This window comes from Talpa occidentalis, unplaced genomic scaffold (assembly GCF_014898055.3).
Source record: "Talpa occidentalis isolate TD23 unplaced genomic scaffold, MPIMG_talOcc4v2.1 talOcc4.12, whole genome shotgun sequence".
Taxonomy (NCBI): domain Eukaryota; kingdom Metazoa; phylum Chordata; class Mammalia; order Eulipotyphla; family Talpidae; genus Talpa; species Talpa occidentalis.
In genome coordinates, this window is record NW_023601212.1 from 37,668,884 (window position 1) to 37,692,621 (window position 23,738).

The 23,738-nt window shown below is 37.8% G+C and overlaps 1 protein-coding gene and 1 long non-coding RNA gene across 2 annotated transcripts in view; one reads left to right on the forward strand and one right to left on the reverse strand.

Annotated features, from left to right (window-relative positions):
• Positions 1-496: 496 nt before the first annotated feature.
• LOC119240920 (uncharacterized) lies at positions 497-3,834 on the forward strand. Its single transcript, XR_005124232.2, has 3 exons — positions 497-619; positions 1,055-1,187; positions 3,598-3,834. It is a non-coding gene; the product is annotated as an uncharacterized LOC119240920 (long non-coding RNA).
• A 3,413-nt stretch (positions 3,835-7,247) lies between these two features.
• Positions 7,248-23,738, reverse strand: part of YAP1 (Yes1 associated transcriptional regulator) — a 105,090-nt gene continuing 88,599 nt past the window's right edge. The window contains exons 6-9 of the mRNA XM_037505723.2: positions 23,348-23,395; positions 13,048-13,178; positions 9,380-9,492; positions 7,248-8,008 (exon numbers count right to left, since the gene is read on the reverse strand). Of these exons, the coding sequence (XP_037361620.2) occupies positions 7,770-8,008; positions 9,380-9,492; positions 13,048-13,178; positions 23,348-23,395 (531 nt within the window). The 3' untranslated portion in view covers positions 7,248-7,769. The remainder of the gene's footprint in view (positions 8,009-9,379; positions 9,493-13,047; positions 13,179-23,347; positions 23,396-23,738) is intronic.

Below are 23,738 nucleotides of genomic sequence, written 5' to 3' on the forward strand. Positions count from 1 at the left end.
CAGTGCCGAGGACAGTGTTTTCTGCCATTGCTGTAGCTTCACACCTAGCACCACACCCTATATCTGGTAAGTGCTTAATACATATTCACTGAACAAGTAATACTTTATCCCACATGGGCAGACTTATTCTCTGAAGACCCTGGATTTTTGTTTTGCTTTCCCTCCATAAATACCTTTCTCTTCTTTCTGACCGATTCAGTCTTATGAATCAAGATTCCTGAGACAATGGACTTCTCCCTGGAGGAATAATTTGTGAAGGAAACTCGTCACCCTGTCACTCAGGTCCCATCTCTCTCTGGCCCATCTTCAAAACTTCTAGAACTACCTGTCGGTGTAGGTCTCAGGGTCTTTCTGCGGCCACTGGACTCGGGCACAAGTTAGACTCCAGTGGTACTTTAAGATATTTTAAATGTTGCTTCTGCTCACACAACACTGCCCTTCAGTGATGTCTCTACAACACTCATGTTGCTAGGAGCCCACCTATGACTTTAGTTTTCTTCAGCCTTGTATTTTTAGTTGGCCTATTCCTGTTCAAGGACGTCCCACCCCCACCACCTTGGAGTAGTTGTTCTTCTTAGCCTCAGGAGATTGGAACTTCCATGGTTTCTCTTCCCTTGAAGTAAGTTTTACAAATCAGGAAATCTCAGATATCAGTGTGCCTAATTTCTACCTTTTGATAAACATATCTATTGTATAGTACTGACTGCTTGGTCAGACATATCTATCTGGGGGAAGCAGTTGGGAGAGAAACCAATCCTGTTGTCTTCAAAATCATCACTCCTCTTCCTGTCTTCCAGTTTTCGGAGAAAAAAATTGGGAGCTACTCAAAGGTTTCTGAGTTCACTGTTTATGTTTGGGAATGTGCACACAGATACCTACTTTTTCTCTTACCACCAGCATGTCTAGCTCATTTTTGTTACCGTTTTGATAAATTCAGCAACTTCCTTAAGTTTTCATAGCCTATATAAAAGAAATCACTTTTTTCATAGTATTATTCTAGTTTAAAAGAACTTCAAAGGTCTTCATTGCTCATTGGTGCTCATTTCTCACCCAGGAAACACATGGAGCAGACATTAAGTTTGAAGGACCATTTTGAATTATTCAGTAACAACCTAAGCCTCTATACAGGAATCCAAGCCACAGAGATCAGACTCTGGAGCCAGACTCTGCAAACCCTCTTCTCAAAGGTGTGTGACCTCTGCCGCTTTATCTGTAAAACCTGTATAATACCTACCTTATTGGATTGAAAAGAGTTAAGGAGAGGCTTGGGAAAGTGCCTGGCATAGTAAGCATTCAATTATATTATCTGGACTTGATGTTTAGAGTGTAGATCATGCCATGAGGGCACAGGTTCATGTCTGATTTATTTACTGTATCTCCAGGTCCTGGAACAGTGCCTGTCATATACCACTCAAATATTTGGTGGATGAGTTAATCCAATATATGTTTAGTCCAGCCAAATAAATACTGCCATTCCTGGGTTAAAGTTGTTCTGTCTCATGTGCGTCCCACTGCCAGTAACATCATATTGGTTACTCACAACCATTCAATACCCCATTAACATACCATTAGTATGAGGCCTTCCCTGATGATGCCAGGAGGAAATAATTTCCCCATAGAATCTGTACTCATGGCACAATGTGTAAGCTACTTCAGTACTAACACTCCTATTTTTTAATGAACTTGAGGAAATTACCATGCCATTTATTACGCAACACTAGAACATTACTTGACCGTCTATTTTACACACGGTTTTTAAAAACGGACAGCTGCAATAACCATAGGCTAGCATTTGACCTAGGTTTGAAGCAGTTGGGAATAGTATAGTTATAATATATCTTACAAGATTCAGTATGCTCAAATAAGGTAATGTATACATACTCTAAGAGAACTGAAATTTCATTGTTATTGAAAACAGCATACTTAGCCTTATATACCTATGGAAACACATGGAACAGACCTTAAGTTTGAAGGACCATTTTGAATTATTCAGTAACAACCTAAGCCTCTATACAGGATGATGCTGAGAAACACTTCATGATAATAAAAAAGGGTGTCAAGTGTACTTTTGTAACATTTTTGTTGTGATCCTTATAACCAATGTTGGTGATTGTGAAAATTACAGTATCTTCACTTTGCCTATGATGGAAAAAAGTGAGTCTTCAAGTTCCACAGTAAGGGAGAGCAGTGGGACATCAACTTGATAAAAATAATTTGCCATAGTTAAGCAGGATACAAAAAACCCTAAGAACTTTGGAAATGTTCAGACCTTGAGTATTTTGTTTTAATAATGTTGCAAGACTGATAGGGATTGTCAGCAATTTTTAGTTTACGTTGTGTTAATATTTCTAAACAATATTCCACATTTGGCCAGGGCCTGGCACTCCATTCTAGATCAGTGGTGTACCTTCCAGCAGGGAGTTCGGAGCTGGCTGCATATACACACACGTGTCCCATAAGGCATTTTGTCTGTCTTTGGACTGGGCAGCACATGGGCTCATGCTGGTCTTCTACAAATCCCAATGCAGAATTCCAGAGAAATCCCTTGGCCTAGAATACAGGAGCGCTACATGTTGTCATGGTTTAGAATGTAAAAGACAAGCAAATGTCAAGTCTGTATTCTTCTGTGGCCAGTCCTACTGAAATTGTTTTCTAGACTCGAGTTAATTAAAGGGTATCCTTATGGCTTAGAGATTGCTTTCTCTCTCTTTTGTTGTTTCTGAGAAATTCCTTTACTGAGATTCCAGTCCTGTCTACTTACCTACTCTGAGGTGAAAACTATTACCAGGTTCACAAAGTTACAGCAACTCTAGTTAACTAGAGTTGTAGTTAACTACAACTACAGTGTAGACACTGTAACTCAAGTTACAGTATCACTTCTTTTAAAATCATTCGAAGTAACAGAATAGCTCAGGAATTTTACAGAAGTTGAGGCTATGTTCAGAGATTTTCAACTACTGTCCTGAATTATACACAGATGGCAGGTTGTTTTTTTTAAACTTCCACCAGGGTCAGACCACCTAACTTAGTTTTCTATTTCCATAAAGTCAGTTAAAAATTCAGAGTAATAAAACAACTGTTAAGTGTATCATGATTGTTAAGGTGACTAAATACCAACAACTTATAGAGTAGGGACAACATGGCTGCTATCCTGCCAGATTTCTGGCCTATCACAGCAGCAGAGGCAAGTGGAACCCCGGAGCCCAAGAGAGACACTAAATAAACCCAGACTTCATAGAATTGATGGTTGCCATTTCAGAAAATAAGAAAATAGGATGGGAGGATTAGGTCCACGGACCACTCTACAGTTGATTACTAGCTGCCACTCTTTCTCTTAAAAAACATTTTTCTGTTTATCTTAGAGCTGGATGATTCATTTTCTGTCTTTCGCTTTCTAAGATAAACACGTAAGTTACTCAATATCAGGTTCTAAGTAAGACTATTAATCTTCTCAAATATTTAAGAAGGCCATTTTTGGTCTCTCCAGAAGCTATTCCTCCCAAATCCAAGTTAGTACATTTAATCGTTTGAGCATTCTGCTGAATCAGTTATCTAACTGGATCAGTTATCTAACGGTGATACAATTCTGGTACCCAGGATTCTGATGAGAGATCCACTTACTGGACTTCAAGCCATGTACCAGCAAGCACATGGCCTTGAAAAGCAACTCCCTGTAAGAGATGTGATGTCTACAGATATTCGGTATGGTTTTGACCTAAGATGTACGTACGGCTGTATTACATTTTGCACAAGAAAATGGAAATGATCAATTTAAGTTCCAAAAAATTAAATTTTCTCTACCACTGTAAAAATAAAATTATACACAGCAAAATAAGAGTTTTCAGATTTGCCTCACCCAAACAGACATGTAGTAAGTAAAGGTATTATAGACAAAAACACAGAAAGGAAATATTTCAAAGACATGCAACTCTTATTTAAAGCTCAGGACCTACCACTTAAATTTGGGAATGAAACAATAGCAATTGCCCTTTAATATAAGTATTGTATTAATATAAATATTGTATTTTGGAGACCATGATAATAATTTAGAGAAATACAACCAAAGGCTATTTTCAAAGACTATCAGATTCGCTGTGTCTTAATGTCATAAAGAATGAAGGTGACACAATTCTACATGAATAACACAGAACATGAAGTTCCAAGAATTATACCCATTCTGCAAACCCCCCAAATTCCAAAAAAAGGGAATCTAAAGTTTAGCCTGTCTCAGTTATTATTTAATCACCTTGTATTTCTTTTTATTACTAGGACTTGCTATATTGGAAGACCACTAAAAAGTCAAAAGTTATAAATATTACCAATTGTTAAAAACAACAAAAGAGAGTTTAAGAAAGAATATATTTGAACAACATAAACAAACAAAAAATGGTATTACACAAGAAAAAATAATGTAACAATTTATGTAAGTACCTAACATATGAGCATGCTCTTACATCTAAAACAAAAAATAAAAAGGTAACATTGGTACTATATATATATATCTGACAAGTGTGCATTAAAGAATTCTCTAATATAAAACATTTAAAATGTGGAGAATAATTTTTCAAGATAAAGAAAACAATTGTTAAGATAGGCACACCCAACAATTCTTATAAAAACATGCTTGTAGAAGATAAAATTCATCTGAGCACTCATTTCTCAGAGGTGCAAAAGTTAATGAGCTGTTCATCACTGGATTCTGCCTTGCACTTTTGCATTATTTGAGTCTCAACACTGATTGGTAGGAGTTATGAATTACATGTAACTGTTCTCTTTCTGCCAAGATTCTATTTACCATGAACACTTGAAACAGCAACATTATAAATGTCATTTCTCTATGTCTTTCTTTTTTAAGGAGGCACTATATTTAGAAAATAGTTACGATAAGCAAATAGTGCTTTGGAAAATCTGAAACTCCAAATCAATGTGCTCCATCAAATATAGCAGATTTAAGAAGCCCTAACTGAAAAGAACACAAATGTAAAAAGTTGATAAAATTAAAGATTATAAAACTGGTTTATTGTAAAAGCAATTCAAGAATACCCAGTTAAAATCTTATCCCAATGCTACCCAATACAACCAAGAAGCAGTTAAACACTTTTACATTAAAAACAAGGACATTAAACAAGAAAGACCACATCAAGGCTGTGATTCAAATTTGGGAAGAGAAGACTCTCAGGTCTCCTTCAGGTCAGTATGGAGTACACAATATCAGAGCACTGTGTTAGAGGCCACGGTGCCACTACAACATTGAGGTATAACTGGACAAATTAAAGTTGAGGGGGAATGAAGAACTCCATGTTCTAGTTCTGTGGGTGCACTTAAAAGTGATTGAAATTTTAGGAACAACTGCCTTTAGTGACAGCTAGACGCAAGACAAGTCTTTATTAAGGAAAAGAAGCTTATAAAGTTCTCTATCAAGGTCCCGCTAAGTCTTCACAAATCCTGTCCTACTTTCCCACCCTCCCCTAATCTAAACCTACTTTACTGATATATAAGATCATTATAAATTTGTGGCTTACTGGCAAACTGCAGGCACTCCTTCCAAGTAGCTTCGATCTTCTACACATGAAACAACCAACATGCTGTAGCATTCACATACTCAATTACGTATTCTAGGTAGAATTTCATGATTACTCTAAAAAAAGAATCAATGCATCTTGAACAGTGGCCATTTCACCTCAGACTTAACTCAAGATTTAATCTTTCTGCTGTTCTTAATAAAAGCCTTAGTCGATTATTACGAATGATCAACCTATGAATCATAATATACAACAGTGATTGCATTATTTTTGAGCGCTGAACACAATATAAAACTTCCTTCCAACTTTCGCACACCTCTAAACTGAAGGGTCAGAATACTTGGATTTTGTAATTAGGGGAAAAAAAAAACCCAACACCCTATTTCCCCAAGCTGAGGTTTTTCATAGCAGTTTTAGCCGGGGCTGGGGGCGGGGAGGGGGATGCTTTTATGTCTGTTATAAACCCTAGAAAATAAGGGCTTATTCTAGAAATACTGAAAGACCCTTAATCACAGAAGTGGCCAGCTGGTGCCACCATAATCATAACCAACCATTACTTCATAGCTTATACTGAAGAGTTGATTCATGCTCATTTTGTTCCTTTAAAAAATACTCTTTGGAAACCATTATTACTCCCGTAGATACATACTCTAGTTATATCTCTTCCTGGAAAAATAAAAGGATAATCATGATTATCTCTATTTCTTTGCTAAATTTAACTACTAATATACATCTATTAATCTGATCACTTTACTAGCTAACTCAGACCTTACAGTATCTTATATACTGCCCAGGGGTAAATTCTCAGCATACAGAAGTAGGAGCAAGTAAGAACAATCTTGTAAGCAATATTTCAATCTAGTCTTCAATGCATTCATTGCAAGTGAGAGCAAAAGTACTAGAATTTATTTCCAAAACTAAGGTGAAGGTAAACTTTCAAAGCTAAAGGAAGGTAAAACCACTATATAAAAAGTTTATTTTGTCATGTACATTATGAACCTACTCGATTTCCCATCAAGACTTACCATTAGTCCAAGGGAGTAATAAGGGGAAAATAAAGCCATTTCTTGTTTACTTCTTTCAAATTCATTAAGTAACATTACCGTACACCCAGAGCGTACACAGTACTCCTCTAGGCACTAATCCCTAAACTACCTCAAACCTGAAGACAGCCCCAACAGACATAAACTGCTCCAACTATGAAATATAAACTACTAATCATGTATTCTAAACGCATACATTCAAATCTACCACTTTAAAATAAACTAGAAAGTAGGGAAAGCTAGGAAAAAAAGATACATTCTGCTATCACACTATGATAAACATTCTAAGTGTGTGTGTGGGTATACATGAAAGAGAGCAGATAATCAAGATTTAAATAAAATGGTAAAAACAATTAGGAAATGTAGATTTTTACCAAAGGAACTACAATAACCATCCTGTGCTACAACTATAAACAGATTTACTACTACGGTAATTTGCCTAGGCTGGTTGGGTGGGGGTAGTGGGAACTAAAAAATCCAACCAAAACAAAGCAAAACAAAATAAACCCACAGTAAAACCCACCAAAACCTATACTAGAGTATGTGGCAATAATTAATATATTTCTATGGAAATTGTCTCATGCCTTATAAGCTCCTAAAATAAAATCAAGGTCACTATGTGACTAATCATAGCACTAGTAGGGAAAAACAACACTGAAAGTAAAACAGTCTTCAGCCTTGGTTTCAGCTATCTCTTCAAATCACCATTAAGAACTTAATATCAGATACAACATTTTTGGCTTGTCAGACCAGTAAGTCATGCTTTTCTACTGGTCAAAGGCAGCTGAAGAAACAATTGCTTGAACAAACTAAATGCTGTGACATGAAGCATTTGACTTCCAAGTCTGAGTGTGTAGTTAAAATGATCGGTGACCACCTAACTGGGCAAAAGGAATGGCATCCATCATCCAAACAGGCTCACTTCCCCCAGCCCCCAAACAAACAGTAGTTATAATAGCAAAAGAAACAAAAAAGGGTTTTTTGATTCTTTAGGGCCAACTATGTAAGAGGTCAGCAATATATTAACAGCAGCAATGGACAAGGAAGAACAAAATAGTGGATGAAAGAATCTTGCTGGACGTTTGTTCATCTTTTTCTGTATTAGCCAGAATATTGCCAACTGGCTTATTTGGAAACTTCAGGTATATATGTCTTATCTCCTTAGATCCTTCACAGATTATGAATGCAGTCTACCTGAGGGGCTCTATAACCATGTAAGAAAGCTTTCTTTATCTAGCTTGGTGGCAGCCAAAACGGACTCCATGTCATTAAGGATGTCAGAGCTCAAAGCTTCCTGCAGACTTGGCATCAACTCCTCTCCTTCTATGTTCATTCCATCTCCCTCCAGTGTTCCAAGGTCCACATTTGTTCCAGGAAGGGCCTCCAGGTAGTCTGGAAAACGGTTCTGTTGTGAGGGTAGGGTGCTTTGGTTGATTGTATCACCTAGTGGGAGCAGAGAGAGACAATCAGGTCCTCTTGGGAAAGCTGCAGCAGAGTCATATCATGTGTACAGAGAGAACACTGCAATCTGACCTCCTAAAAGGTCAGAGTTCATCTGAGGTCAAACAACCAAAAATCAAAGAGGTACACCAAGTGTACTTTTGCTTCAACATTTTTCAGATCATCAACCAATAATTTGATTATTACCATGTGCTGACCACTGAAGAAGGTCATGGAAAAAAAAAATTCCCTGAAAAATTTTACAGGAAGAGAAAGGATAAGCAAATCTGCTGCACAACAGCTGCACTGCTTGACTTCTGCAGACATTCACTCCCACAAGGAAAAGAAAAAGAAAAAGAGATGGCACAGAGCCTTAAGTATACTTTGGGGGACACTAGAATGAAACAAAAAGACTGGATAAAACTGTTTTCCACTCCTGGAGACTCCCATTCACTAACAAGTGTCCCAAACTTATTTGGCCACAGAATCTTTTTTGCACATGATATTTTGAAACATTAACATTCCTTAGGATTTCAGTGGAATATACTTCCAGAAAAAGTGTACATGAACCATTAAGTGCTCTAGGGGATGAGAAGAGAGAATAGGGAGGAGAAGAGCAAGGAAAGGTGTGAATGAAACAGAGTTGCAGTGACTTCTAAGGATGATTTAAGATTTAGGTAAGCAGAGGGGTTGGGGTTGGGTTTTAGGAAGCATCACAGCTGTGAGCTGATGAGCACAGGCTCAAAAGGCGTGCCAGACACTCTCAGAAGTTGTCAGCTAAAGAACTAGCTAGCTGGCGAACAGTGTCATTTCCCTGCCAACTCATAGCCTGGTAGTTGCCAAGTCCGGGATAATCAAAGGCCACAGTTTGAGAAATGATTCCATAGTTACTCCTGTGAGGCAGGAGATATTTCTTAGCTCCTTCGAGACTCCTGCAACTATTCCAACAGTTAAATAAGAGAGTCCCACCACAGCACATAGCCTTTCCCACATGGTTTCCTGAGCCCTATTCCCTGCTGGACTAGAAACCCAAGAGAAAAGAGGGAGGCAGACACTGACTTCTACATAGAAACCTCATTCCAAATTAAGAATACAAATACACAATGATAGGGTCCTCAACTGCTTCACCAATTGGCTTAATACTTTAAGAGCTCAAAGAAGTCATATTACCTGTTTTGTTCAAAAAGAGTTAAGATAGCCACAATATTTAACAACTAGGAAAAGACTTAAATTACAGAGTGCCATGTAAAAATGAAGCAGGCTTGATTTGAACTGAAGTTAACAGAATTTCAGTGGGTTTTCTTCTGAATGACCCCTCTTCACAATCGCTCATTACATCTGTAATAAAAATGACAGTATCCAACTGAACCCAACCTGTATCCATCTCGTCAACACTGTTCAAGAAGTCATCTGGGGTTCGAGGCACACTGTAGCTGCTCATGCTCAGCCCGCTGTCCGTGCTCTCATCTCGAGAGTGGTAGGTGCCACTACAAAGAACGAGAGGGAAAGACCAATACAAAACATGTTTAACATGATCCCAAGGTGGTAAGAAACACCAGCTGAGGACCAGCGGGAGTCTCAAAGAGGATCAATGAACATCCCTGTGGCAATGTCCAGACCCAGTACCCTCCTTCAGGGCCCATCCACAGCCCACTACTATAAAGTCACAGGCAAGTTAATCCTAATTGATGCTGGCAGCTTTAAGGGGCCAAAATCTAAGGTCCTGGGCTTGGTGACAATAAGGGGGAAAAAGGACACCATTTTTATAGCTGAAAGAAAATCCTCTGTCGAGGTATTCTCTCTGTAATGCCATTTGAATCTGGGCAATCCACACAGCTTACTTGTCTCAAGGCCTTAAGTCCCCTGAGTGGGGGAAGTACAGAACAGAACAGACTCCAGGTGGGCGGTGAGACAGGTTCACACTAGACTCAGTAAATTCCTAGCTCTCATGCAGAGAGTCTAAGCCACGGAAAAAAATCAACCCAAAATAAAGAACCAGAATTCTTTTTTGGACTGGGCCAAAACAGATGAGTCACTGCTGATAAGAACTCCCCAAGTTTAATCCCTGCTTCCATTTAGGAGAAAATCCCAACACCTCAGCATACAGTAGAAGGTCTTATAATGCAATTGAAGAAAAAAATTTAAAAGCAAAGAAACATGACAAAGCACTCACTTGAGAAATAAAAAACAGAAAACAAGAGCCAAGACAGATTTGTCCTATGTATCCTTAGACCTTTACTTTCATAAATAGAATGCTTTCCTAAGTTGGCATTGACTCTAAAATTTGGGGTTCCAGTAATTCTAGAAAATAAAGTGTGAAATACAAGCAATTGCTGTCCTAATGGACTCTAACCATGTTGTCAACTGCAACTTGTTCCACAGCTTGGACACATTAGCTTATACAAACGTTAAAAAGAAAAAAATGACTAAGCTCTAAAAACAAGCTTTTAACAACAGTTGCCCAAGGTCAAAAACTCATCCCCCAAAATTCTTCTCCAAATTACTCAGTGCATTTGCCTTGTACTCCCTCCCCCTCAAAAACCTATCTTACAACCTACTGGTTTACGCAAATACTTCTGGCTAGATTTTGGCAAGATTCAAAAAACTCACAGATATGAAAAAACACAAATTTGCCTCTGAGACTATCTGTATACAATGCAACAACTTCGGAGAAGGCCTCAGGATGTGGTTTGCTTTTATTTTGCCTGCCCTGAGCCCAAGTCATGACATTATTCCCACTGCTAAGCTTGGGCACACATCAGACACTCACGACTCTGTTACAGAATAACTGATTTACACAGTTGTGCAGCTTTATTTCAAGCCACAGGGGAAGTACATAGCATTCCCGAGGACAGAGTTCACAGGGACAATTCCATAAAGAGCAAATGTTCCTTACAGAAGCCCATTTCCTGTGTGCCCCCACTCGTACTCAATAAGCATGCCCTCAGTATCTACTACTGTCCCACATGCATTAAAATGGGCTCTGAGGGCCTCCCTGGTGGCGCAGCGGTTGAGCGCTGGGTTGCGAAGCTGCCCGCAGCCTCTGCAGCGCCGGTTCAATCCCCAGCTGCTCCCCGGCCACCGGAGGAGGGTCCCACATGGCGCGCAGACCTCTCCTGCCGCCCGCTGCTCCCCTCAGCAGTGTGCTTCGGTCCTTCTGCCTGCTCTGCTCCCTGCTCTGGCTCTGGTAAATTCTCTCACCCTCCCGCGCTTCTGACTGTACCCAGTGCTTGTATAAATGAATAAATAAATAAATAAATCTTTAAAAAAAAAAAAAAAAAAAAAAAAATAAAATGGGCTCTGAGGATACAAAGGTTATTCCAATGCCACCACCACCACTTACAATGAATGTTTTCTGAGAGGCTCACTATCTGGGGAAGGGAGATCAGCAAATACACTACTGAATCATACACAAGGATTATATATGAGCCACATGCTTTCAGAACTAAGAGGAGGGAGCTTGGAAATGCAGCAGAGGGGGCATCTCAGCTGGCCTCGATAATATCATGAGGAAAGAGAGATGAGGGAATGTTGCCCCATCAGTAAGTGTCAACTCCATGGCACAGTAGGGGACTATCTGTTCAGTGTAAAGAATATGCAGAACCCAGAAACAGGCAATAGGGAAATCATCAACAGTCTTTAAAAAGGGAACTGTTCCAATCAGATGTGTTTTAACACAGGATTCTGCCCTTAGATTAGTAAGGCCAATGAGTTGCCACTCTCTGATCTTTACCAGAAAACAGAATCTCACACTGTAGTGCAGCTCTCATCAAAAATTTTAAGTAAGAATATTCACAAATGGCTATCTGAAAGCAATAAAAGCAGTCTACCCATTTTTCTAAACAGTCATATTTTATCTGAGGACCAATACAGGCCTTCAATAGTATGGGTACTGGAATAATATTGATCTGAAATTTTCCTTGTGTGGAAAAAAGCTCTGTGGCAGAGTCTTCCTAAATAACCTCTGTTTCAAGTCAAAATTATAATCTTTTACACATACATTTGCTTTTTGGCAGAACTTAAATACATTTTAGAATGCCTTCAAACTAGAACCACCCATGAGGCCACCAGAAGTCATCTTAAGACTGAGCAAATGCTGGGAAATTCTAATGGACCAAATATTTTGGCAGGATAAGGTATTTTGTTTTTCCTGACATCATGAAATTTTCAATTCAATTAGTAAGAATTGAGGGGTAGCATAAGATTTTTCCAAAACTGATCTACCTTTAAATTTATTGTTAGAAGTGTGTTTTTTCAAAGTGGCTAGGAAAAAAGTTAAAAAGTATGGAGACCAGAAAGTATCTGTTCGATATTTGAAAAATCTGAACCTCCATAGACACCTTACAACCTACAAGAGTGAATTTTAGTCAAGCCTAATTTTACACGGCTTTCTAGACAAAGAATATTACCTGTTTCAGCTTGCACAGTTTTCAACATAGCATTATATTTAATAATACTTTTGCAATCTGCCTGAAACCCAAGATTTGTGGTAACTCAGTAAAAAGCATCCTTAAGCTATGTTATTTTCAAACACTACCTTTAATATTCATCCATATTTTTGAAAGAGGCACAACTTTTCATTTTATCTCCTCGAACCACAGCCTTTAAGAACACAAGGCCTCACAGGGCTGCTGTGTGAAACTGCTCAAATCAAACACTCAGGTAGAAAATTCCTCCAGTGATCCTGACAATACAGGTCTAAATGGGTTTAAGATGCAGTTCATCTGCTTTCACAGAGAGGCGTTCACATGTTCCTTCATGATTTTGCAGTTTTAAGTAACTGTTAGTCAACAGCACCAGCAAAAGCACACACGTGACTGTGCATAAGCATCCCCTCAGCAAGTCTCAACAGCTCACTTCCTCTCTCAGGAGAGGCTTTTTAATCCTCCGCTTTTATTGTACTTGCCATTTATGGAGAGATTTCTTTACAGCTATAGGTTTTGGCCCACACAGATGTTCAAACAGCTTATTAGAAGCATGAAGCAGAATCATCTTAAAGCTATGATCTTTTTCAGACACTGCTAGTAACAATTCTTACCAACCTGTTCAGAAAGGGGTCTGAGCTATTGGTTGTCATTGTTCTCAGTTCCTGAGACATCCCAGGAGATGACACTGGATTTTGAGTCCCACCATCCTGCTCCAGTGCTGGTAATTGGCTACGGAGAGCTAATTCCTAGGAGAAAAAAAAAAACCCACAAACAAAAAGAATCAGTCTACTGATGAACAATTCCATTGTTAAATTTAAAGAAATAAAATACCATTAGACTAACCATGTATATGATAAAGTTGACATATTAACAACTATTTTCTTTTTTAAGATTTTATTTATTTTTGCATAGAAGAACTGGGGTGTAGGCCAGTGGTGTGGAGAGGGAGAATGGGGAACAGAGCAGGCAGATTTACTGAAATATACTGCTGAGGGGAGCAGTGGGCCAGACAGGAGAGGTTTGCTGGCCATATGTGGGTTAGCTCCCTGGCCGGGATCAAACTCAGATCCTCGTGGTGATAGCGAGGAGACTTAATCTTTAGGTCACCAGGGAGACCCTATTAACATCTATTTAAAAATTTAATAAATTTCCCAATTAGAAAGACCAAATTCTATTAAATGAATGAAAATTAAATTATATAAAATGAAAGTTTATGTAGTTTCATTAACCCCAAAACACATACACTTTACAACTTTCTTTCATTCTGTTAAGCTCCTTTCTCTAACAGACACCCCCAAGACAGCCCCCTGCCCCCGGTGGTAGAATGACAAGTTTGGTCTTTAAAAAGAAACAATCTTAAAGTTTATTTTTACTCACCAGCCCTCATATGGTTATGTGTGCTCAGTACCAGCAATAAAAACAAAGAAGTAGGGAGAATATAACATTTGATGATTTACTATAAGCCATCAAGCTCCACCCCCACCCTGCATCAAGTGTCTCATTTTGACTTCAGGTTTTTCCATCAATAGCTAGACTGAATATATTCTTTTCTATAGCAGAGAGGATTTTAAAAAAAGAAGTAAAAAGCATTGAACCTCTGGCGTCCACACCACAGCCGGAACAGTTCTTCAGGGACAGCTAAAACTTTCTCAGTAGGCTCCCACTGAACAGGCCACTGCTACTCTCGATCTCCAACATCACAGGACTCAGCCTAATGGGTGCCCAGGGTTTCAAGGCTGGTTCCTTAACAGTGATGAACCCCTACACCTTCACTACCACTCTGCCCTTTCTCACCTTTTCATGAGTTCACTGCTCCCTTCCCTATGGACTCACACCTGCCTCTTCAGTGCTCATCTTGGCTAGAGCCTCAGCCTCCTCTCCACTTTACTCTGACTTAAAATATGGCTTTTCATCACAAAGGAGCCTTACAACTCTCCTCTTCACTGAGGCACATGCTCTGTCTCCAGTCCCCTCATTCCTATGGTCACCGGGTTCAGAGGGAGTGGAGATGCTGTACTAGCTCTCCACCACTTCCTGACTATGAATTCTCCCTCGTGTACAAACCACTTTGTTTAATTTCAGTTTATACCTTCTAAATATACCATCCCTTGGTCTCACTCATAGCAGGAATTCAGAAAACCTAAATAAGGGACCAGGAAAGACTAATAATAAAGTAAAAATCAAAATCAACAAGCAACTATAAACCAGAGACACACTACGGGGAGGTGGGTGGGTGGGGAGAGGAAGGATCAGGGTCAAAATAAGAGGGGGTGCAATGAAAATGCATACATTGTACAAAAATGAAAAATGATGTAAGAATTATATAAAATAGTATATAATAAATATAATAATAAATGTACCATTTAAACTTGGGTTTTATAACCAAAGGATCATGACAGAATGCAGAGGATATGTGACAGAAAACACCACCACCACATTTTCCCTTAACTTCCAACCAAAATTTAGCATTTTATTCAATTATGAATGTAAATAATAAAACAATAAAATTTAATGGCCCGCTGACTTTCCATCAATGAAGACATTTTCATTTCACATTGTAATTATAAATATCTCTAAAACTACTTATGCTCATCACTATTTCAATATTGTAACAGTTAAAAGACATGCTTCTCTATCTTGCTATTTATACATTATTAGGTGTAAAATCCAGTAACAAGACAGCCCTGTGACTTCTAGATTCCAATTTCCTTCATCACTACCTACCCCATCACCACTTGACAGCCACCAAGAGCCACTTACGTAAAAGGAAACTTACCTTCATGTAACCACATTCATCTCCCAGAAACTGACATCCACTCACAAAACCCATAAAACAATCTATCTCTGCAAATTATGGCTCCTCACCACTGCAATGACACTGATACCACATCTTCACTGCATTTCAATCATTAATTCCCTTGATCACACCTGGAACTGGCTTAGCATCTCCACTCCCAAATCACACACGTGTACTCCTATTTTCCGCCCAGCTCCTGCACAACCAGGCCCATATCTACCAGCTTTCAACCTCAGGGACACCAGGTCCTTTTCTCCTGCTATTTCTGTCTTTGGCTCCCTTACTGTTTTTGTCCTTTTCTATCCTTCCCCACAAGCTTGAACTGGGGACTAATCATTTGAAATATACACTAACACTTCAGATTCTTGGTATATACATAATTTTATCTCAACCCAGTCAACCCTGAATCAATACTAAAATGGGCTTCTTTATTTCTATACTGAGGTTACAAAGAAACACTGGAGGAAACTTTTTGGCCTTTACTACAATTGAAGGCCTCTTTGACAGTGCCTGGGTTCAAAGTACCACTCACTGATTTTTTTTTTCTTGCCCTTGGTCAGGTTTTTTTCAGAGTTTCCCCTCACATTGTGATGGTCATGATTACAAACCTGGCAGTCTCTCAGGCCTCTACGTATTCAAGTCCATTTCTACCTCTCTCCCATTTAAACAAGAACAGCAGGCCCATCAGGCACAACCTGACATTTTCTGGTTCCTCCTTACCCACTCATCTTTCCTCCAAGCTGTCATCATTCATGCTTATCTTTGTAACTGCGGAGTTACCCAGTTACCTCCTCTGGGTAATCCTCCATGGTGAGCCCATCTCTACCTGCAGGATGGGTTAGATGGACAGGGGACAAGTGACCCTGAGCATGTGGAAGTCACACAATGTTTTAACTATTTATTTATTCTCTATTCCTTAAGGACATGCCAAGTAAAATGGATTATTTTGAGACTCAAAGCAATAATTTATAATTTGTAATTTACTGAATTAATTTATGCCATTAATAAAATATGAAGATACTTAGGGCTCTGTGATGAAAGAGTCTCATTTGCTATTTCATTTTTTTTTTTAAAGATTTACTTATTTATGCATATAAGAACTGGGGTACAGGCAGAGGTGCAGCAGGTGAGAGGATTCACCAGAAACAGAGTGGGGAACAGAACAGGTAAACTGACTAAAATACACTGCTGAGGGGAGCAGCAGGTGAGACAAGGGAGGTCTGCTGCACCACATGGGTAGCTCCTTGGCCATGGATCGAACTCATGCTGCAGAGGCTGCCAACAGCTTCACAGTGCTGTGCTTAACCCCTTGTGCACCAGGGAGGCCCTCATTTGCTATCTCTTGAAGAAGGCATTCTCCTGGTTGTATGCACCAAGTTTTGAATTCCTTGAAGCACAAAGCAAGTACATTAACAAGCAAATCACTATTGAAATAAATGGCTATATTTTCCATCACATGTTTATAACTTCTTTTAGCCCTTTTGATAGTTTCCATTTTTCCAATATTGTTTTATGAGGGTAAAGCCAACCATCATGTGCAGACTCTTCATGTTTGTTAATTTAAATTTTGCTAGTTTGCTAATTCAAAACCATACCCACACCCAGAATATGCTTTTTCAACTCAGTTTTAAAACTTCTAGTTATAGCAAGCAGAACAGGGTGGCATAGTTGCTTGAAGTAATTTGTGAACAGCTTTATTGAGATGCAATTGTTATATAATAAATTATGTAGATATATATTACCCAAAAATGAATAATTTCTACAAATTCAGTATTTACTAAAGACAAATTGCTGCAATTAAAGTTGTCTTGAGCACTTCTCTCCATAGCAATGATTTTTATGTTAATATTCTCATCTGATGTGAACATAATCTCTCTAGGGTTCATAATAGAGATGAAAATATTACACTACTATTTTAAAGAAACAGTCAAAAAGAGGGAAACTATGTATTTATGTAGGAAAATCTTCACTGGCCCTTGTAACTTATGGCTTTTCACGTAAATAAAAATAATAATAATAATAATGATGGCTTTCCACTTAAATAAAAATAATCCCACATAAACACATACATACATGCACACATGCAGAGATGGTGCAAGAAAGAAGATCTGAGAAGCAAAATGGAAGCCTGAAGAAGTGGTATGCTTCTTGCTTTAGTCAGATTTTGATGGACAGTGAACATGAAAGGCAGAACTACCTGAAAGAATACCTCCCCAGGCTATTTTGGGGGTGGGGGTGGGTTTCCACCATGAGTGTTTGTAATTCCTTGAATTCTCAGCCAAGGACTGTCTATGTGAAAGTGAAATTAAGAAAGATGAAATTAAGAATACTAGAAATATTGAAAATTTGTTTCAGAGCTGTAAAGACCTTTCGCTAGTGACTTTAGAGAAAAGTAATTATTTTAACATGGAGTAAGCATGAGTACATAATCTCAATTTTTAATAAAAAATATATTTGATATAAACTTTCTTCATTTTACTGCATTTAGAAATAATATAATATAGATTCCTATATAGAATAAACACATTCTGTTGCAATAAAGTAACCTTATCAAAACACATTTTGGAAGAATATGAGCAGTGTTTTGTAACTGGGAAAATCTGGCATAGGTATTTTAAAAATAAGCCTTGGGATGTAACTGGATTATCTACAAAACCAAATTGAGTTGAAACATTTCATGTTGAAAGTTACATCCAGCTCAAAAGAGATTTTTTTTTTTGGATCCTGAACATTTTATGCCTAAAATTAGATTACTGAGCTAAAAATACAATTTGAAGTCTCTCTTTTCCCAAAGGTAGTTAGAACAGTTTGACAGACTTTCAAAAATGGACAAGTAAGCAAATTACAGGAAATTTGGCCAAACTTTCATCATGCTTCTGTATTTCAGAGGTCAAATATTTCTTTTAGAATATCTGACTTTTTCTAAATGAAGCACATATTTTAGCTCATTTTCTTCTGTAATAATACAAAAATGTGGTAGCTTTTCCCACTCAGCTTATAAATCGTAGCTAATCTAGGACACATTTGGAGTCAGAGCTATCTGTACTTTAAGTAAAATCAATGGATGCAGCTTATTCTGAAGCGCACCAGGATGGTTTACAAAGGAAAACACAAGCTTGCTTGCTTTATTAGTAGACTTTTATGGACTCACGATCTAGCCATCAGGAGTGGGGACTTTTTCCATTTCCCTCCTCTCATTTAAAAATCATCATTTCCCACAGGGTAAAGATAGCATCTAAGTTAATTTGGCCCCAGTAAAATCAATGCTTTGGTTGGTTCATATCATTTAGAAAAAATAAGGAGAACGGCAGTAGAAATAGTTATCAGTCTGCAAACAGTATGAACATTTCTAGATTATTAAGTTCTTAGGGTGTCCCAGAAAATAGGGTGTCCCCAAAAAATAAAATCCTATGTTTAGACAAATCAAATTTACAAACAATTCAAATGTCAATGAACAATTGCAGGATCCCCACAATGGAATACTAGGTAGTATTTAAAAGGAATGAACTTCATATACACATGAATGAATCACTAAACAATCATCTAGGTGAAAAGATTTTGATTCCATTTATAGAAAATTCTATAAAATACAATGTTTGCTACTTTCTTAAAGCAACTGTATCTTTGGCAAACACTAAACTATGTAAGAATGTACCCATTTTCACATAATATATAACACATGAATGAGGGTTTGTTTTTCCCAGGTAATCAATTTGTTTAAGGAAAGTTAAATCAGTGAACTAGAAATCCAAATTTAGAAAAGGAGAATAACTCTAAAAATATACATATTATAAATAGTTTCTCTTAGTGATAGCAGTTTATGCTGACAAGTCTAAAAATAGGAGAAAGAAAAGCCATTACTTCCAACTGCTTAAGACAGACCCTACATATCATATCCCAGTTTCCAACAGTTTCAACAGACACAGAGCATTTCATTATCTCTAAAATTAAGAAAACACATAGCCAATACTTTTTGTTATTTAATGCTTGTCCATTTACCAAAGTATCTTCAGAAAAAGTTTTTGCCTTAAATGTGCATATATGGATCTGGGGACTGTTATGAGAACTGTGAACTAGCCCTGAGCTCTGAAAAGTGACTTCCAAAACTGAGCTGCAGCCAGTCTGGGGTTCCCAGCAGTATCCTGAGCCCCAATACTCTTTCTGACAGAAATTTTGTAAATTAATAATGGTCTCAAAGTAGTAAGTTTAATTATAGCATTTTTCAAATTAAGATGACTTTTTTTTTTTTTAAGATTTATTTATGCACACAAGAGCTGGGGTGTAGGTCAGAGGCGTGGAGGGGAGGGGGGATGAGAGGATTCACCAGAGACAGAGTAAGGAGCACAACAGGCAGACTGAATGAAATGCACTGCTGAGGGGAGCAGCGGGAGAGACAGGAGAGGTCTGCTGTGGCATGTGGGTTAGTTCCCTGGCCAGGCACTGAACTTGTGCTACTGCTTCACAGTGCTGAGACCTAACCCCTTGTGCCACCAGGGAGGCCCAAATTATGGTGACTTTAATGAATAAAACAAAATTAGTGTATGCAAGGTGTGAGACTAAATCTCCCCACCAATACTTTATACAAAGATTTCAATGTACCTATCAAGAATAATATAAACATCACATTCATGGGAAAACACACAAATGAATGTTTATTCAATATGAGAACTTCAAAGAGAAGAGAGGTAAGCCTGGAAAAAGTGTTAATTGGATAATTTAAAAAACTACTCTTCTAGTGTCTGCTAACAAGGAGGACAGTATGGGGCAGAGGGAGCCCCATTCTTTGCTATTATTAAATTAAGAAAATGGATGGCAATTGAACCATGGTATTATTCTGCTCTATTTGACTAAAACATCTTCACCATTGTGGACCAATGCTATCAAAGAAACTCTGCAACATCAACACTGTGGTTTTATCAAATTCATTAAACCAGTAACTGACCATGATAAGAACTTAATACTACTCTTAAGGAAGAGCAACTATACAATATTTTTTAGTTTCAAAATATTTGTAATTCTAATTTCTATAAAGATTAAAGCAATTATTTGCTCAAGAATCAAGATTTTCTGGGTGGTTTCAAGATTTCTGATGAGGGTGTCTTATGAAGGAAATGGAGACTCTTGATCAGTAAGAGGGAAGAGGAAAAGCAGGCATTCACTATAGGAAAAAAGCTCATGAACAGAGCCAGGGCTCCAAAGACAGAGGAATATACTCATCTGAAGGTCAACAGAATCAAGAGAAGCTACTGACTGGACCCTGACCATCCAGGCTGCAGAGTTTATACTTGCTATTTCATTAAGTATTAGGGATTTACAGGTAGTAAGAACCACAAAGCTTAAGAGAAAGTTAAAACATTTCACATGCTGGACATGTCTTCAATTTAAAAAGGAGCAATTACTGTATTAGAAAGAAATATAAATAAAAATATGAGCATTCATGCTCAATCTCACAAAGCAAAGATGATGCTTATAGTCTCAAAAAGTTCTAACAGAAACTGCTTTTGAAACATAAAAACAGTGAATCAAAATAAAATTAGAAAATTGAAGCTCACAAGGACAATTTCTTTCCAAAATTCTGTAAATAAACAATTCTGGTAACAAATTAAGGTGATAATTTTCATCTTTAACTATGAAGATGTACTAACATATTTAAAGTTGTCTTAATTTTTCAGGATTTTGCATTTCAGCATCATTCAAGTCACATCCTGGGTATTTCATTAACCTCACCCGGACATACAAACACAGAAATTCTATTTGGAAGTATGTCAAGACATCTTGTGAAAGAGTAATTTGTAAACATTTGGAAGTTTTGTACCTTCCCACATCCCAAAACATATGAGGTATGTAATTATTAAATAATGACACTGATCTCATATTGCTTGTTAGAGTCATCTTGTACTAATTTCTATTAGAAAAGCTTTAAGGAAAAAAAACCAACTTCAAACCAGTGCTGGGCAGTCAAAAAATGAATCGTTCCCCTTTTTCTCCACTATTACTCTATACATTCTGTGCTCTGAGACTGGAAGGTTCTTTTCTGGCTTTCCTGATTATGCTGGTAACCCTATTTAAAGTCATTTTCACTTAAGGTACAGGCCTTCTTAATGAAAATTTTCCTGACATCTATACCTCAAGGCCATGTGGAAACATTAAGGTAAGAAAAACATATACGAATGCTTGCCTGATACAAACACCACTGAATTTCATGAAACTCCATGAATTTCATAAACTCCATGAATTTCACATATTTACTGACATTTTCATAAGTGTACCTGGTCAATATACTGCTGACTAAATAATAAACCAGTATTTTCTTTTCTTGTACACACAAAGTGGACTTTAAAATACATATTTCAACCTTCTTGCCCTGTCTTAAATAAATCTAAGTAATCATGGGCCTCCCAGGTGGGGCAGTGAGTTGACCGCAGTGCTGTGAAGCAGTCCGCAGCCTCTGCAGTGCCAGTTCAATTCCTGGCTGGCCAGGGACAAACCCACATGGTGGGACAGACCTCTCCTGTCTCACCTATTGCTCATCTCAGCGGTGTACTTTGGGTCAGTCTGCCTGTTCTGTTCCCCGCTGTCTCCAGTGAATCCTCCCACCCTCCAGCGCCTCTGGCCTGTACCCCAGTTCTTGTATTAAAAAAATAAATAAATCTTTAAAAAAAAATAAATCTAAGTAATTGGTACTGTAATTGTAATACCATATATACATAATAATTTGCATTATTTTTATGCCTCACCTTTCCTAAAGTTTCACTACAAAATAATTTTATTAACAGCAACTATTTATACCCACACTCAAGCATTAAAGACATATTTAACAGATTAAAGTCCTTAGTAGGAAAAAAAAATTGGAAAACACTTTTGACATGGAGGACTTTTTACTTGAAGACAAATCTCATTTGAGTTAATTTCTGCTCCTGTATTAGTTTCCACTTCACTTATCAGGACTTACAAACCTCCTTTCAGGCAGGTTTCAGAGAAAAGACAAAGAAATACCCTTACTTTATAAAGTACAATGCTATAGTGCTCTTCTAGGTCAGTATGGTTATGGTTCTGATGTTAAGAATGTTTGTGCTCTACATCAGTAATGGTGGCTTTTGTGAGTTATTCCTTATTTAATTACTTGATTTATGAGACAGATAAAAAATTGAGCTTTTTCTCTCACAAAGTAAGTGGTCTCTATGAGGACTATCTGACTTTATCAGCATGGTCCTCCAATGGACAAGTGAATAGTATACACAAGGAATGGAACTTTATCAATTTCCTTCTACAGCTGATGCAAACACAAGATGCTGACTGAGTCAAGGACAAAAGAGCTATGCCAAATATAAGATATTCCATGGCTGCTTACACCCACATGAGAAAAGTTCCAAATTCTCTCAAATCTTGGAGATCCCAAACACAGAGAATCTCTTTGGTTTCAAGAATGAGATTCTTCCCAGGAATCAGGTAAGTCCATGTGTGTGAAGGAAAAAACGGCACAATTTTCCATCTGAGGAAGATATCTTCCCAACCAGTTCATCCCGTGGGGTTCAAACAGGAGAATGTTACAAAAGCCACAAAGAAACCCAAATCAGTACCCAGGCAGATCATTCTCTCTGCTGAAACTTTTGAAGTTTTCCCCTAGAAAGTCCACTAGAAAACAGTTTTCCTTGTCTAATAGTATCATCATGATTCTTAAAAAGAATCATATGACTATGATTATGATTAGAATCATATCATTATGATTCTAAGAAGCCTACAAATTAAAAAAACTGTGTTACCTTTGTTCTTGATCAAATTACTAATTCCTATAAACCATTATAAATACTATTTAAAGCTATACAAAGAGAAATTAGGCATACCTCAAGGCTGACAGGATGGCAATTGAGATGTAACACATTTCAAATATAGACTAGAAAAGAGCTCCACAGAATAAAAATGAATGCTAGGTGCTCCCTGGGAGGAGCAGGAGGGAGCAGATGGTGTACCTGCTGGGAACAGCTATGCTAACTTAAGGATGGATGGTGGCTCAAAGTTATGCTCTGGCCTAATAGTCAGTGAGGACAAGTTTCTCTTTCCTAATGGGCATTTTTTTTTTTTTTTTTTTTAATTCTAAAACATCAGATGAGAGCCTACCTGACATTTTGGAGAATTTGCTGTGCTGGGATTGATATTCCGCATTGCCTAAGAGTAAAAAATAAGACGGATAAAAATTACTTTAAGCCACATAGTTTGGCTGTGTAGGCTGACTTATAAATTGCATCCAGACATATCACCATAGCACAGAATTCCCAAGCTAGCCCAAGAAGCAGCAGACTGAGGAAGACAGGAGCCAATGGAATCACCACAAAACAAACTGAAACCTCAGAAACGTTGAACAGCATCGAAGACAGGACAGCAAAACTCTTAAGTGTCGGGACTCAAGTAAGATTTTATATTGGTCAGGTAGGTTCTTTGCTTCTGAGTATTAGAGAAGCAGGAAAATTAGAATTTGCTATTTCCATGATAAAAGAAACTGTCAATGGAA